The sequence below is a fragment of the Eschscholzia californica genome, unplaced genomic scaffold, assembly GCF_041429995.1.
Source record: "Eschscholzia californica isolate CP2 unplaced genomic scaffold, dmEscCali1.0.p SCAF_5, whole genome shotgun sequence".
Lineage (NCBI taxonomy): Eukaryota > Viridiplantae > Streptophyta > Magnoliopsida > Ranunculales > Papaveraceae > Eschscholzia > Eschscholzia californica.
The window spans coordinates 36,575,399-36,590,553 of NW_028238472.1; the positions used below are offsets into that span (position 1 = coordinate 36,575,399).

Consider the following 15,155-nt stretch of genomic DNA (forward strand, 5'->3'; position numbering starts at 1 on the left):
GGATTGACCACAACTTACTTCCTCTGTCTGCACTAATAGAGATAGTAATGGAGATTGCAGGATTCGAAACTTAAGCAGACAGAAAGAGGAAGATAGCCGAAATTGAGTTGTGTGTTTTCTCTTCTCATATACGCCCAGTATAAATAGGCTCAGAGAAAACCCTAACCGCCTAGGAAACGTGGTAGAGAAGTTTGGAGATAAACCCGGAAACTAATCAGATTAACCCCACGTAATCAGTTTGAGATAAACTCAAAGACTGATTAGGTTAATCCCACCCGGACTCCCTGGCTCACGGGCCCACGGCCTAAAGACCCAAGAGGCCTAAGTGCCCAAATAGCCCAAAGACCCACATGCCCCAAAGAACCAAATGGCCAAAAGCCCAATTGTCTCGCATGTATGAGCACGCGTGTGGGAACCTTCTTTACATCACCATGTGCTTTACTATGAGTTGTCAAGTAACTCATTATAAGGCATCTTTAGTTTCACTAGTTGGAAGATGTGGGATAATTGTCTAGAGAAAGAAAGAAAGCTTTGCATGTCATCTTCTCTCTAGAGGTGGGCCCCCACTCATGTGATAGCTACAATACAAAATAGTCTTGACTAGTGTTGAGTGAGTGTGGCTCACCCTCAATTAATTTCAATATGCAAGTGGGCCCAAACATCAAACGGGCCATAGTATGCATTAAACCCAACAAGGTGAACCACAGGCAGCAAATTGTGCTCGAATCTGCATTTATCAATTGTTATGTCAAAGAAGCCAATAAAGATAAAACCTTGAACTCCTCAGTTTAACGTTGTATTAGACCTTTTGATACATGATTTAGGTGAATGTTATCGATTGTATAAGAATAATGAAGTGGAGGAAGAAGGTACCTGGTGAGTTTTGCCAGTTAAAATGTTGATTTTATACTCATGCTATATCCCTTTTCGACCATCACCAATCAATAGAATATTGTGCTCTTTAATGGAGATATTTGGCCAAGGTACCTCCTGGCATTCCAAGACTTCAAGCTGTCACAAATTTTTCTCTACATAGCATGGACAATAGTACGTGTATCAGTATGTGATACCAGTAAGAGGTGTAGGATGCAGTAACCAAAAATTTCCAAATTCCGGGTTCATTAAGAGCATCTCCAATGCAACACTCAATTTTAGAAACTCTGAGTGCGACATATGATTTTTAGAGTCAACACTCTACTTAGATCTCTAAGATGGCGTGTCGAGGGTGGAATAGAGATATCTCAAGAGGACACTCTATTTTCAGAGAGTCCTCATGAGATATCTCTAAAGTGTCCTCTTGTAAATAAATAACTATTTCTAGAGTGTTCTCTTGAAATATCTCTAATTGTCCAACTCATCAACATTTTATTTTCAACCAATAGAAATTGAGCCTTCTATATTTTCTAAATAACTAGTTATTAATTTACAAAAATAAGTATGTTACATAAGTAAATAAGATAAGTTTAGAGTTTTGAATCGGAGACACAAAAAAGTTGAGGATCTCTATTTTCGCCACCTAAGAGTGAAAATCTCAATTGAAACTTGACATATAATATAAACAGAGATTTTTTGAGTCTTGCATTGGAACTGCTCTAAAGTACATCAGTTTTCCTAACAGAATGGAGTCATGGACATAACCAACTTGAGTAAGCTCAATGCATGAAAAGGGTTGGGTGGGCTTCAAGGTTCTTTCTCCAAGTGTCCACCAATGCCACAAGCATCACTGTGGAACATTTGAAGTGCCATCAATGTCCGAGGTCATGGTTTGGGACATTTCAATGCCACCAGTATCTGACTATTTGAGATATTAGTTTAGGACATGTGTGAATATTTTGATTAAGAAAGTAATGTAGTTAGATGAGTTTCAAGTCAGTAGTTTCGTTGGGTATTAAACCAGTAGTTTCCGTAAGGTTTAAATTCAGTGGTTATCGTGTTGTATCAATGCCTTTATAGTAACTATCGTAGTCAATATCTAAAAAAACAAAAAACATATAATGTAATATCAATCTTTTGAAAAATGTCTATTACATATTTTGTCTATGAATTGCATCTCTGCTAAATGGTGAGATGCTATTATGGGTCTCTCACCCATATACCCGACACAAGCACAAGCCCGGCAATACCACATGTGGACTGGTAGAAAGTCACACGGTAAGAAGGATCGTCGGGTGGGCACCAGCAACTAGGCTTCGGGCCTTCACATAGACAGGTTGACGGGCAGAAGGTCGGTTCTGGTAGTCGGGTAGATGGGTAGGCAAACGTCAGAGAAGGAAACAGCTACTGTCGGGCTAACGTCAGGGTAGAAAATGGGTACTAGTAGCCTGTAAACCTGCACAAGGGAAACACAGCCGTGAAGTCTAAGGGGGCACCGGAGATGGTGTCGGCCAAGAACCCTCCGACGGTCAAGTCAGTAACTTAGTTCGATGTAATAAAGTGAATAAACCGAAGATAAAGTTACAAATGATGGTAGAGTCGTTGTAGCGTCGGATCGGCACGACTCGTAGAGTGGCCGGAGATCGATTCTACGGAATGGTGAGTTGTGGTAGCTTCTGAACTACTTGATCAGCAGAGTAGACTTCTGGTTATGGAAGAGTAGGATTCTGCTTGCGGAAGGGTAGATCTCTGCTTGCGGAAGGGTAGTCTTCTGCTTACAGAAGGATAGACTAACAAGGAATGAGATAAACGAGAAGCCTCTAGCAAGTTTCGATGTGGTTTCGTGGAAGCTTCTAGCCGGAATCTCTGCCTTAGGCTAGCTTAGACCAGAGGTCGTCGGGGTAGGTGATTTGTAGCCAGAGCTTAGTATAGAATGAGTGAGGTGATCGGAGTAGAGCTTCTAGAGTGCTAAGTAGAGAATAAGTAAGTAGTTTTCGAGTGAGAGTCTGAACCCCTTCCAAGAGTGAGGCTTCCCCTATTTATAAAGTGTAGAGGATAGTAACCGCTCTTGGGGGCGCAGGGTTGTTAGATCCGCAATAGTAGGATCGCACTAGACTGCTTTCGTAACCGTTGATCTCTTGAGAGGGAAGGGTAGCCTTACGATACCCGTTGCCCTAGCCTGTTCGTTACCAGTAGAAATGGTCCATTACTCCTTTAAAGTAGCGCAAGACTAGGTCTTCTACCATGACTCCAATGTTTAGCAGAATGCTAGGATTGGACTGACTCAATCTCTAACAACTTGGCCACGTGTACGCACAACTAGCTGGAGTGTGGGTTGATCGTCATGGCAGACCTTATCTTGGCATGCCAGGAGTGTGGGCTTGGGCAAGCCTGCTTAGACTTTATGGGCTTGCGAGGCGTGTTGGGCTTTCGTTGGGCTTCCTTGCTAGACCATAGAGGCTACTGAAGGCACTCCTCTCGTGTTACACGAGGGTGGGCGCATACGGAAGGTCCAATTCTATTTTTTGCCAATACACCACAACCGACCCATGCAAACAAGATCACAAACCAGGCTCCTCCATGATCTTACCTAACTTAGATTTGCTAATATCTATTGTATCTCTAGTTGTACATATCTTTAATCATATGTATAAACTATATATAGTATCAATTGTAACCCTAAACATATACAGAGAAATATCACTTGTTAATCCCATTCGATTGTCTCATCTCTATCTCTTTGTTAACCGAGCCCTCTCTCTCCCTCTCTACGATCCTTCCATTATTCAAGTGAGTTCATTCACTTCACATGGTATCAGAGCCACTTCTTTTTTTTTTTTCGATGACAACTCCAGAAGATACCATCTCTGAAACAACTATGCAAGTTCCAAACCAAGTTTTATCTCCTTATGTTGTTCATCCTTCCGACTCACCAACTACGGTGATGATAACGCCTCTACTCAGTGGAGATAACTATCCGTCTTGGTCTCGAGGTATGACCAAGGCCTTACGAGCTAAAGATAAGCTCGGTTTTGTCAATGGAATCATTCCAAAACCAACCAACCCAAACGGCTTCCACTTGTGGGAGCGTTGTAATGATTTGGTGGTCAGTTGGATCACAAATTCCATTGATCCAGATCTTCGTCAATCTGTTCTTTATGATGATGTTGCCTCAGACATATGGAAAAATCTCTACGATAGGTTTTATCAAACGAACGCTCCGAAAGTTTTTCAACTTAAACAAGCGATTTCGTCACTTCAACAAGAAACTTCCGATGTCTCTTCTTATTTTACTCGTCTTAAGTCTCTTCAAGACGAGTTGTTGTCCTTAATGGCTATTGGTCCTTGCATTTGTGGCCATGGCAAATCGATCCTTGATCGTACTAACCAGGATCGTGCGATGGAATTCCTCCAAGGTCTTCATGACCGTTTCTCGGCTATTCGAAGCCAGATATTACTTATGGATCCTTTTCCATCACTTTTAAAGATCCACTCTCTTATCAAGCAAGAAGAGATTCAACAAAACATTGTGAACTCTTCCATCATTGACGTTGAAGCGGCGTCTTTAGCCGTCGGTCACAACCATACCCGGTTTGGAAATCGAGTGGATTCATTTGACAAACCTCGTCCTAAACGACCACGTCCATTCTGTGATTTCTGTAAACTTCATGGCCACCTTCAACAAACTTGTTACAAGTTACATGGTTACCCACCAAAGAATAAGTCAGGTCCATTAACAGCTCCTGTTTTTTCTATTGCTCCTGACGCGGTGGTGCCTGCAGCAACATCTATGTCCCTTGATCAATACAAGTATCTATTGACACTCCTGGACCAGCAAAGAAATACCCAGCTATCACTGTCTACAGGCCCACTATGCAAGACCCAGCAGTCAACATGACAGGTACTTCTTCTCCTTCGTTCGCTACTTGGGTCGTTGACTCAGGAGCGGCCAAAAACATTTGTTCCGATCTTTCTTATTTTTCGACTTACTCATTGGCTCCCGCAAATTATTTTGTTCGGCTTCCCGATGGTACTCGAGTAAGAGTATATCATATAGGTTCGATTAAATTCACCCCTACATAATTTCTTCGTAATGTTCTTCATATACCTTCATTTAAGTTTAATCTTATCTCCGTTTCCGAAACTACTAAATCACTTAATTGTGAAGTAACTTTTCGATCTTCTCGTTGTGTCTTTCAGGACCTACTGATGACAAAGACGATTGGACTTGGTGAATGTCATGAAGGACTATACTTGCTTCGCACGGAACCTAGGATCTTTTCAATTTCTAGTTCTATTAGTAATAATCTTGTTAGTTCTTTTGATTTATGGCATTGGAGGTTAGGTCATCCTTCGGTTTCTCGTTATAAGTATTTTATTTCACGTATTCCTTGTATGCGTTCTACTATTATCAATAAAAATAAAGTTCCGTGTGTAATTTGTCCACAATCTAAACAAACCCGATTACCCTTCCCGATTAGCACATCTAAATCTACTCATCCCTTTCAACTTATCCACGCGGATGTATGGGGACCATTTTCAACTCCCTCCACGTCCAGGTGTCATTATTTCCTAACATTAATCGATGATTTTTCTCGATCTACATGGATTTTTTTTAATGCATAATAAATCGAACACTACTAAATGGATCATCCATTTTTTTAATTATGTAACAACCCAATTCAATAACAAGATCCATACAATATGTTCGGGCAACGGTAACACTCTTTTCCCTCAAATTCAAACATTTCGTTCTGATAATGGAACGGAATTTATGAACAAAGACCTCCAAAATTGGTTTTCCACGCATGGAATATTACACCAACGTAGTTGCACTTACACTCCGCAACAAAATGGTGTCGTCGAGCGTAAGCACCGACACATTTTGGAAGTCGCTCGTTCCCTCCGACTTCAAGCAAATCTTCCATTATCATTTTGGGATGAGTGCGTATTAACGGCAATCTATCTCATTAATAAGTTACCAACACCCGTTCTTCATGGTCTTTCCCCACATGAAAAATTGCTTGGCTCACCACCTTCCTTCTCCCACTTCCGTGTATTTGGTTGTTTGTGTTTTGTCCGAACACCAAAACCTACTACCGAAATGGATCCTCGTGCCAATCCGGCAATATTTTTAGGTTATCCTCACGGGCAAAAAGGATTCAAATTATTTGATTTACATTCCCATCGAATAATCATTTCTCGTGATGTTGTGTTCCACGAATCCACGTTTCCCATGTCATCCCACTCTTCTGCCACACTACCACCTCCACGTCCCTTCCTCTCTATCAAAGACGATGGCACTTTTACATTCCCCACAGTCGACTCCTCGGCATTACCAGCTACTGGAGTGCCCACAAAATCTATCTCGCTGGAACCACAAGACACTGGTGTGCCTGTAGCGTCTGATCCAACCTCAGGGCCCTCATCACCTGATGTGCCCTCAGCCATTCTTGCTGACCCAGGCGAGTCCTCTTAGGGCACCACTAACCCGGTCTTTCATATAGAGAGTACATCATCGCTCCCCTCTGATTCTTTAGGCACTTCAGCCCTTTCTCCACATAACGCTTCCTAACCGATCAGCATCCCCACTGACATTTCAATTCCTAACCAGCCATTGGTCAGTCATAACTCGCCTCCGATCACTGAACAACTTGTACCAACTCGCCCTTCCAGAAACAGGCGTCCACCCTCTCACTTGGACGATTATATATGTGTCACCCATGGATTCCCATTCTCTGATTCAAACTCCGATATCCCTTATCCATTAACACATTCTCTCTCTGATAAATTCTTATCTTAAGACCACAAAGTCTTTCTTGCTTCAGTCTTATCGGAAAATGAGTCTTCATCATTTTCTCAAGCTATGAAATTTCCACATTGGAAAGAAGCCATGGCCAAAGAAATTCAAGCTTTGGAATCAAATAACACATGGTCTCTCGTTCCCCTTCCTATGAACAAACGTCCCATAGGTTGTAAATGGGTTTATAAAATCAAATTTAAACCCGATGGCTTGATCGAACGTTACAAAGCCCGGCTAGTCGCCAAAGGCTATACGCAAATAGAAGGGTTAGATTATCACGACACCTTCGCTCCCGTCGCTAAATTAGTAACTGTCCGTGTGCTCCTCTCTATTGCAGCCATTAAAAATTGGCCTCTTCACCGCCAATTGGATGTAAATAACGCCTTTCTCCAAGGTGACTTGAACGAAGAACTATTCATGAAATTACCTCCAGCTTATTCCAACAAGGGGGAGACACGTGTTTGTCGCCTTCATAAATCAATATACGGTCTTAAACAAACATCTAGACAATGGTTCTCCAAGTTTTCCTCAGTTCTCCTACAAAAAGGATCACGCAATCTCTATCAGACTATTCCCTTTTTTCTTACATCAAGTCTAATATCATAATTCATGTGCTCGTCTATGTGGACGACATTATAATTACAGGGAATAACGAATCGACCATTTCTAAACTCAAATCTTTCCTTGGCGATACGTTTTCTCTTAAAAATCTTGGTTCACTAAAATATTTTTTAGGAATAGAGGTTTCCCGTTCTTCCTCAGGCATTTTCCTTTGTCAAAGAAAATATGCGTTTGATATTCTCCCGGATTCGGGTCTCACTGCAGCCCGACCTTCACCATTTCCAATGGAACAGAAACTTCGTCTCACCTCCACGGATGGAACTTCCCTTCCGGATCCAAATCCATATAGAAGGTCGATGGGTCGCCTAATTTACCTTACGGTTACCCGCCCTGATATCACCTTTGCGGTCAATAACCGAAGTCAGTTTATGCAGCAACCAACTTCTGCTCATTTAGAAGCCGCCCAACGTGTCCTTCGTTACATTAAAGGAACCTTGGACCACGGTATTTTTCTCTCTGCAACCAGTTCTTTTCACATTTTTGGCTATTGTGATTCAGATTGGGCCGGCTGTCCATCCTCCCGTCAATCAACGACAGGATATTTCACAATGCTTGGATCAAGTCCATTATCGTGGAAATCAAAGAAACAACACACTATAGCACGCTCCTCCGCAGAAGCAGAGTATCGAGCATTAGCAACTCTTACTTGTGAGTTACAATGGCTCAAATTTCTCCTTACAGATCTCGGATTTGATCATCCTTCTCCTATGACAGTACACTGTGACAACCGCGCAGCCCTCCACATCGCAGACAATCTAGTATTCCACGAACGCACGAAACATATTGAAATAGATTGTCATCTAGTACGTGAAAAGCTTAAATCAAACCTCATTGCAACTAAGTTCACACCAACAATGGAACAACTTGCAGATATATTCACCAAACCATTGGGAGCTGACGCATTTTCGAAGATTGTTGGCAAGTTGGGCGTTCTTTCCATTTCCGCTCCAACTTAAGGGGGAGTATTATGGGTCTCTCACCCATATACCCGACACGAGCACAAGCCCGGCAATACCACAGCCGACCCATGCAAACAAGATCACAAACCAGGCTCCTCCGTGATCTTACCTAACTTAGATTTGCTAATATCTATTGTATCTCTAGTTGTACTTATCTTTAATCATATGTATAAACTATATATAGTATCAATTGTAACCCTAAACATATACAGAGAAATATCACTTGTTAATCCCATTTGATTGTCTCATCTCTATCTCTCTGTTAACCGAGTCCTCTCTCTCCCTCTCTACGATCCTTCCATTTTAAGTGAGTTCATTCACTTCACAGATGCCTACTGAAAATTGTGAAATGTGTTGAAAAATATCAACACATTGTCCATGATTGTCCACCAAAATCCCAATACATTACCCCCTTAACAAGATTATGATCTGTAAGAACAATGACTAGATCAAAACCCACCCCTTTACACCATGCATGCTTTACCACCACTAAAAGCCTAAATCATAGATTCCTAAATCCTAATGGGCTCTAAGTGAAGAATGTCAAGATTTAGTGGGATAATAACAAATACATACATATAAAATATATCAAGAGGCAAAGGAGATTAATCAAGAAAGAGAAAGAAAACCATAGAAAATGGTGATCAACAAGGCATGCTCCGTGTGACAAAGACCGCACACTGCATATCCCTTAAGAAAAAGAAAAAGAGAATTTCGGTGGGCCTTTAAAAAAGGAAGGGGCACGAGTTGTATTAGTAGCTTGAACATATCTTTTTCCTCTTCACTTTTTGTTTTTAACATTTCTCTTTGAACTTTCTTCTTAAACTTTCAACATAGAAAAGCTTTTTTGGTCATTCCATCCACTTTGTCCCACTTTTATGCTCATTCTATTTGTATATATGTGTGTGGGGGGCATGAGAGAGAAAGAGAAAAGAATATAGTGTACTAATAAATAAAGATTGTGTGGCTATACAAAGTACAAAATTATATACTATTATTTTTTTCACTTGCATAACTGCATTCCATTTAAAGATGAGATTTTTGAACTATTACCAATTGCTCTACAAAAATTTACTGGCCATTATATTTTGTGTCTATCTTAGCTGATGTATTTTACCCTCTCTTGTTATGATTGGGTTATACTTGTTTAATGGGGAAATGTCAGGATCAAATCACTGAGATTTTTTTCTCTAATGCAAAAATACTAGAATCTTAAAATGCAATTGTGAATAAATATAACACAAATCAACGGAACCATTACGTTTGGCAACAATTGATTGTCGAAGTGGTCCAATGTGTTGACATAAACTCCAAAATCCTGGAGGTCCCATGTTCGATTCCCAGAGGAGGTGGTTTACATGGTTTATTGAAATTGGGTTATTAAAGTATAAATAACGTTGTTGGGCTTTAGGCCATAATTTAGTTGGGCTATAGGCCCGTTCTTTGTAAGAGTTTGAATTCGGCAGTTTCGTGCTAATCAAATCTTTGATGTATCAATGCCAATGTAATGACTGTCGTAGATCGCAGTCAATTTCCCAAAAAAAAAAAAACAACATAAATAAATAAAAATAATGACACGCAAGATTTAGACAGGTTCAGAGCAAGTCTTACTTCATCTTTGAGTCGCACAAAACTAATCCATTATGAATACGAAGTTACAATTTTCCCAGATACCGTACACAAAATCTAGTGCACTCCTCGGTTACAAAATTTCACTACGATTCTCTTACCCTCCCACTACAAAATCTGTTGATCTCCCACTCTTTCTTTTCTCACTTGTACAAAAAAGAGAACACTCGCTTAAGGTGGGATAATCATAATATTGTAAATGAGCATGGTCATTTATAGGCTTCATTTACTCGTAATATCAAAGAAAGACAATTAATAATTGGCTAAGATTTTCTCCATCTTCGTTAATGCATTACTGCATTTTTTTCCCTCAAAACAAGGAAGGGATGACTAAGGTTGACCCACATTAAGCTAGGGTAATGTGAAAGTGGAAAGGTGAGTTTGAGCTTTTGACTTTAGCCTTTAGGCTACATCCTTTAATTATTTGGGCCCACTATATGATAATCTCTCGGTGTCAAATAAACTAGTGACCTCAAGTTTTAGAGTTCTAGTGATTCTCTTTGGACTTGAATTGGTGCTAACACAACCTTTTTTATGCAGCTACATATTCTCTCAGTTCGACAGACCCACTGAAGCATGACGAAGTTTCAACTTTTCAATTGTGACTCATTTGGTTAACATGTTTGCTAGATTCTCTGAACCACAAATGTTTTTTTGAATTGTTCAGCGTGTGCCTCGAACTCTTGACCTCTAAGGTGGAAGATTATACCTCTTACCACTCCAACCAAGGGTTATTAGCACTGAAACCACAAATCTTTTCCAATGGTAGTTCATCATTTTCCAGAATTGACTGATTGAAATGGTAGCAAATATCTATATGTCTGTCCTTGCATGATAAGTTGAGCTCTTGGCAAGTGACTAACACTCTAACTATCATTGTACGAAATATTTTTCTCCTTTTCACGATCAACTATGCTAATAAACCTTTGAACCATATCATTTACTTGCTTCTATCACTAACATACTCTACTTCCATTGTTAACAATGTCACCAACTTCTATAACTGTGAGTTCCAACTCACTGCACTGGATCCAAAAGTATAAACACACCATGTTGTACTTTCTCCTTTTATCAAGGTCGTCGGTGAAGCCTGCATCCACATATTAGCATGTATTACATTAGTGGGCCCTCTAAAGTGCATGAGAATCCACTTCATGCGTTCCAGTGTTGTTTACCAGGGTTGATAAAATATCTGCTTAGTACTCCCACTGCATGGGAAATATCTCGGTCTTGTGCTCATTATAGCGTGCATAAGACTCCTAATGGGTGATGTTTATGGCACACCTGCCATCAATTCTTTCTCCACACTTGTCACGGGACTCTGCAACATCGAAATCTTGAACTGGCATGCCAACTTGTTTGGCACCTTCCATATTAAACCTCTTTAGAACCCCCCCCCCCCCCCCCCCCCCAATATATTTAGCTTTTTTTTTTTTTTTTTTTTGTTGAAACCCAATATATTTAGCTTGCTGAGCATAAGTGTAGCCTTAGACTTGTCCCTAATAATTCTCATGCCAACAATTGCTCGAGTTACACTAAGATCATTCAAGACATATTCACCTGCCAACTGACACTTCAAGTTCTCGATTTTCTGAAGAGATGTTCCAACCACTAACATATCATCAACTTACAATAATAATACGATGTAACAAAAATCAAACCTTTTGACATAACAACTATGATCTGCGTTACATCTTGTGTAGTTGTTTTTTAGGATAAAATCGTCAAACTTCTTGTACCATTGCCTTGGGCCTGTTTTAAACCACATAAGCTCTTTCAAAGCTTGCGCACCATCTACTGTTTTCTCTCTTCAACGAAACCAACTAGGTTCTCTATGTAAATTTCTTCATCAAGATCTCCCATGAAGATATGTTGTTTTTACATCTAGTTGTTCAATTAAGAGATTTTTTTAAAGCCACCAGGCTGAGTACGACTCTAATTGTTGCCACTTCACAACTGTGGATAATATTTCATTGTAGTCAATACATAGTTTCTACTCAAATCCCTTCACTAATAATCTTGCTTATGTAGTAAATGTTGCTTCAGAATTTCCCCTAGTTTATACAAAATACCTAGATAACCTCTTTTTGTTTTTTTAATGTATGTATTCACTCATAAGTCAAATAAAATCGTTCCCATATAACCCATTTATCTTTATCTTTTGTATTTCTGTTTTAGTCCCTTAGTTTCTTTTTTGTCACTTTTCATCTTCATCATCATCTTGTTATCTTTCTCTTCACGACCTCAGTAGGTTCAATTTTTTTTCTAATTCCAAAATTAATTAATTTTTATTTGGATTCACCTCTCTCTCTCTCTCACGATTAATGTACTCTCAATTTTTCATTTTGGTTTGAAGAACAGACTAGATTTGTTCTTCATTTTGATCCTCTAGCATTTTTTTTTCTTTTTGCTAAAGTACTTCTGTCTCGGTCTTCTTATTCTTAACTGAACCACCCAACACCATTACCACCACAGTTTCTCTTTCTCTTATGAGTCTGACTTAACTTCAACTTACATTTTAATATTAGTTGGTTTGACGACAGCAAACAGCTACAGAACTGGTCGGGAGACTCTCTCTCTCTCTTTCGATCTTCATTAGGTGTTGTTAGATTTAATTTTCCAAAGTTATCACCACGTATTAATTGTGAAGATGTTGATGATTATGAGAGATGATAATGAAGTAATTTTGGAGTAATATAACAAGAATGTAGGAATAATATCTCCTTTCATATTAATTAGTCTGTACATGTAAATAGAAATATTACATTCCTTTATTTGAATTTAGACTTTCTATTTTTTGTTCCTTCTATTAAGGTCATTTTTCCCTTTGTAAAGTTCTACAAATTCATGTTTTTTTTTTGTTGAAAGCTCTACAAATTCATGTTTAATAATCAATAAAGAATGCCTTTGATTCAATATTATTTATGTTGGAGTTATTATTTTCACATGGTATACGATGATAGGATGTTCTTCGACGTTATTTGGGATCTTTCTTGTTCTTTCTTTGATTTCTACCTCTGCACTCAAATGTAAGTACTAGTCTATTCTTTTTCTTTCTTCTAGAGTTCGAATCAATATTTGTTAGTTAGACTAGATCGTTATAATTATTTGGGTTATTTCCCTAATGGCCCCCAACTTTGTGACCAGCTTCCCGCCTGGCCCCCAACTTTGTGACCAGCTTCCCGCCTGCCCCCTACTTTACGAGAAATACTCATATGGCCTCCTTCCGTTTATAACACCGTCATTCTCTCTCCTCCATCATGTTTTCTCTCTCTGCCAACTCACGCCACATCATCTGTTACGCCACCTCATCACCTTCTCCGGCAGAGGTCGCCGACCGGCCAATTTTCTGGGCGGCGACCTTCAAACTAAAAAAAAAAAAATCCCTCTCTCTCTAAAATTACTCCGGCGAAGGTCTCCAATTTTTTTTTTTAGTTCGAAGGTCGCCGGCCGAAAAATTGGCCGGCCGGCGACCTCTGCCGGAGAAGGTGATGAGGTGGCGTAACAGATGATGTGGCGTGAGTTGGCAGAGAGAGAAAACATGATGGAGGAGAGAGAATGACGGTGTTATAACGGAAGGGGGCCATATGGATATTTCTCGTAAAGTAGGGGGCCAGGCGGGAAGCTGTTCACAAAGTTGGGGGCCATTAGGGAAATAACCCTAATTATTTTTCAAATCCGACCAATAAGACAGACTAAGATTATCAATTTTTTCCGAATTCGACTTCATAGTTATTTTTCATTCCTGCCCCAAAAGACCCAGGGTTCAAACAAAACCCTGTTCCCCACTTCCGGACCCGTTTTTTACATTTTAAATACAAACAAAAAAACTTGGACTCAACGTGGCTATAGCAATATAACCTCTCGGAGGTGTTTTTAGAACCCGATGCAGGCCCATTAAAAACCGGTTCCTTGGCAACCTGCGACCTGACCAGAATCCAGACCCGTGACTCAAACCTTAACCCGCGACCCAACCCGACGCACCCTTTTTTCTTCGTGCGATTTTCTTCTCAGCAAAACCCGAGACGCAACCCGCCGACAACTGACCCTCGCTGACAAGACAACCGACTCTCGCTGACCGCTTCGCCTTGCTCCCCGACACCTAGCGCTAATGATGGACTAAGAGCATCTCCAATGCAAAACTTAAAAAAAAATTTATTTGGCTTATGTGTTGAGTCTCAATAGAGATTCTCTTTCCTATGTGGTTAACTTGAGTGTCTCTAATTCAAGTCCTTCTCCAATGCAATACTCTAAAAAAACTCTAATAGATACACATGTTACACATATACTCCCTCAGTCCCAAAATGAATGACCTATTTTGAAAACTCAACTTATTAAGGGAACATCATTAATTGTTGTTTGGCTTTCAAAAATAACATGGTTTTTCCAATTGTACCCTCATTAACTTTTTTATTTACAATGAAAAAGTTGAACTTACCTTTAGATAAAGTTGTCATTAAATTTATAATAATGGGTATTATTGGAAAGAGCGAAAAGTTCCTTTCTTTATTTTTAGAAATAGGACTCTAAAATGGGACAACCCAAAATAGAAATTAGGTCATTCATTTTGGGACGGAGTGAGTATTTAATAGGAAAAAGTGGTTGAGAAAGAAAGGTTTTTTATTGGTTCAAAAATTAAATTTGATGACTAGAACACTTAAGACTCTCAAAAGAGATCTCAAAAATAGAGTTTCTAGTTGAGACATCTTAAAACTTAATGCTTCCACATTATCTTAAGATCTCAATTGAGTTTTGCATTAGAGAGGTTTTTTCTCAAAAAAATTCTAAAATTCTAGGTGGCACTTAAGATTTGAAGATTGAGTCTTGCATTGGAGATGCTCTAAGTCTTTATGTCCCCAAATTTTTTCATTATACCCCAAAACCTCCACCTAACTAATAATGCCCTGCCTGAATCATTTAGACTGGACATGGATATTTAATAATGTAAATGTTTTTCTTTTGCAGAAGAAACTTTGATGCAATATTACACATAGACATTCTTACTAACGGAATTATATATATTCTCCTATGGATATTTACCTACCAGTGAAAACTTTTAAGGATATTTACAAATACTGAGAATGACATTAGAGAAAGAAGCAATTTTAATAAATTGATGGTGAAATTTAGCTTCTTAATAAGTAGTTTATATTTATTATGTCTGAAGTGATCATTCCACGAATTATTTCAATTTTGCACAAAATTTAAGCAACTTAATCATTCATATGTGAAAATGTCTCCCTACCATTATTAGATTGTGAAAATTCAAG

The 15,155-nt window shown here is 39.3% G+C and overlaps 1 protein-coding gene across 1 annotated transcript; it reads left to right on the plus strand.

The window, feature by feature from the left end:
* Positions 1-3,715: 3,715 nt before the first annotated feature.
* Positions 3,716-4,771, plus strand: LOC147538908 (uncharacterized). Its single transcript, XM_086643040.1, has one exon. It carries the CDS (start codon positions 3,716-3,718, stop codon positions 4,769-4,771), a length of 1,056 nt encoding a protein of 351 aa, XP_086499166.1.
* Positions 4,772-15,155: the final 10,384 nt, after the last annotated feature.

Excerpts from the sequence above, each read along its gene's own strand:
- LOC147538908 (XM_086643040.1), top strand. The coding sequence starts at position 3,716 with ATGACAACTCCAGAAGATACCATCTCTGAAACAACTATGCAAGTTCCA.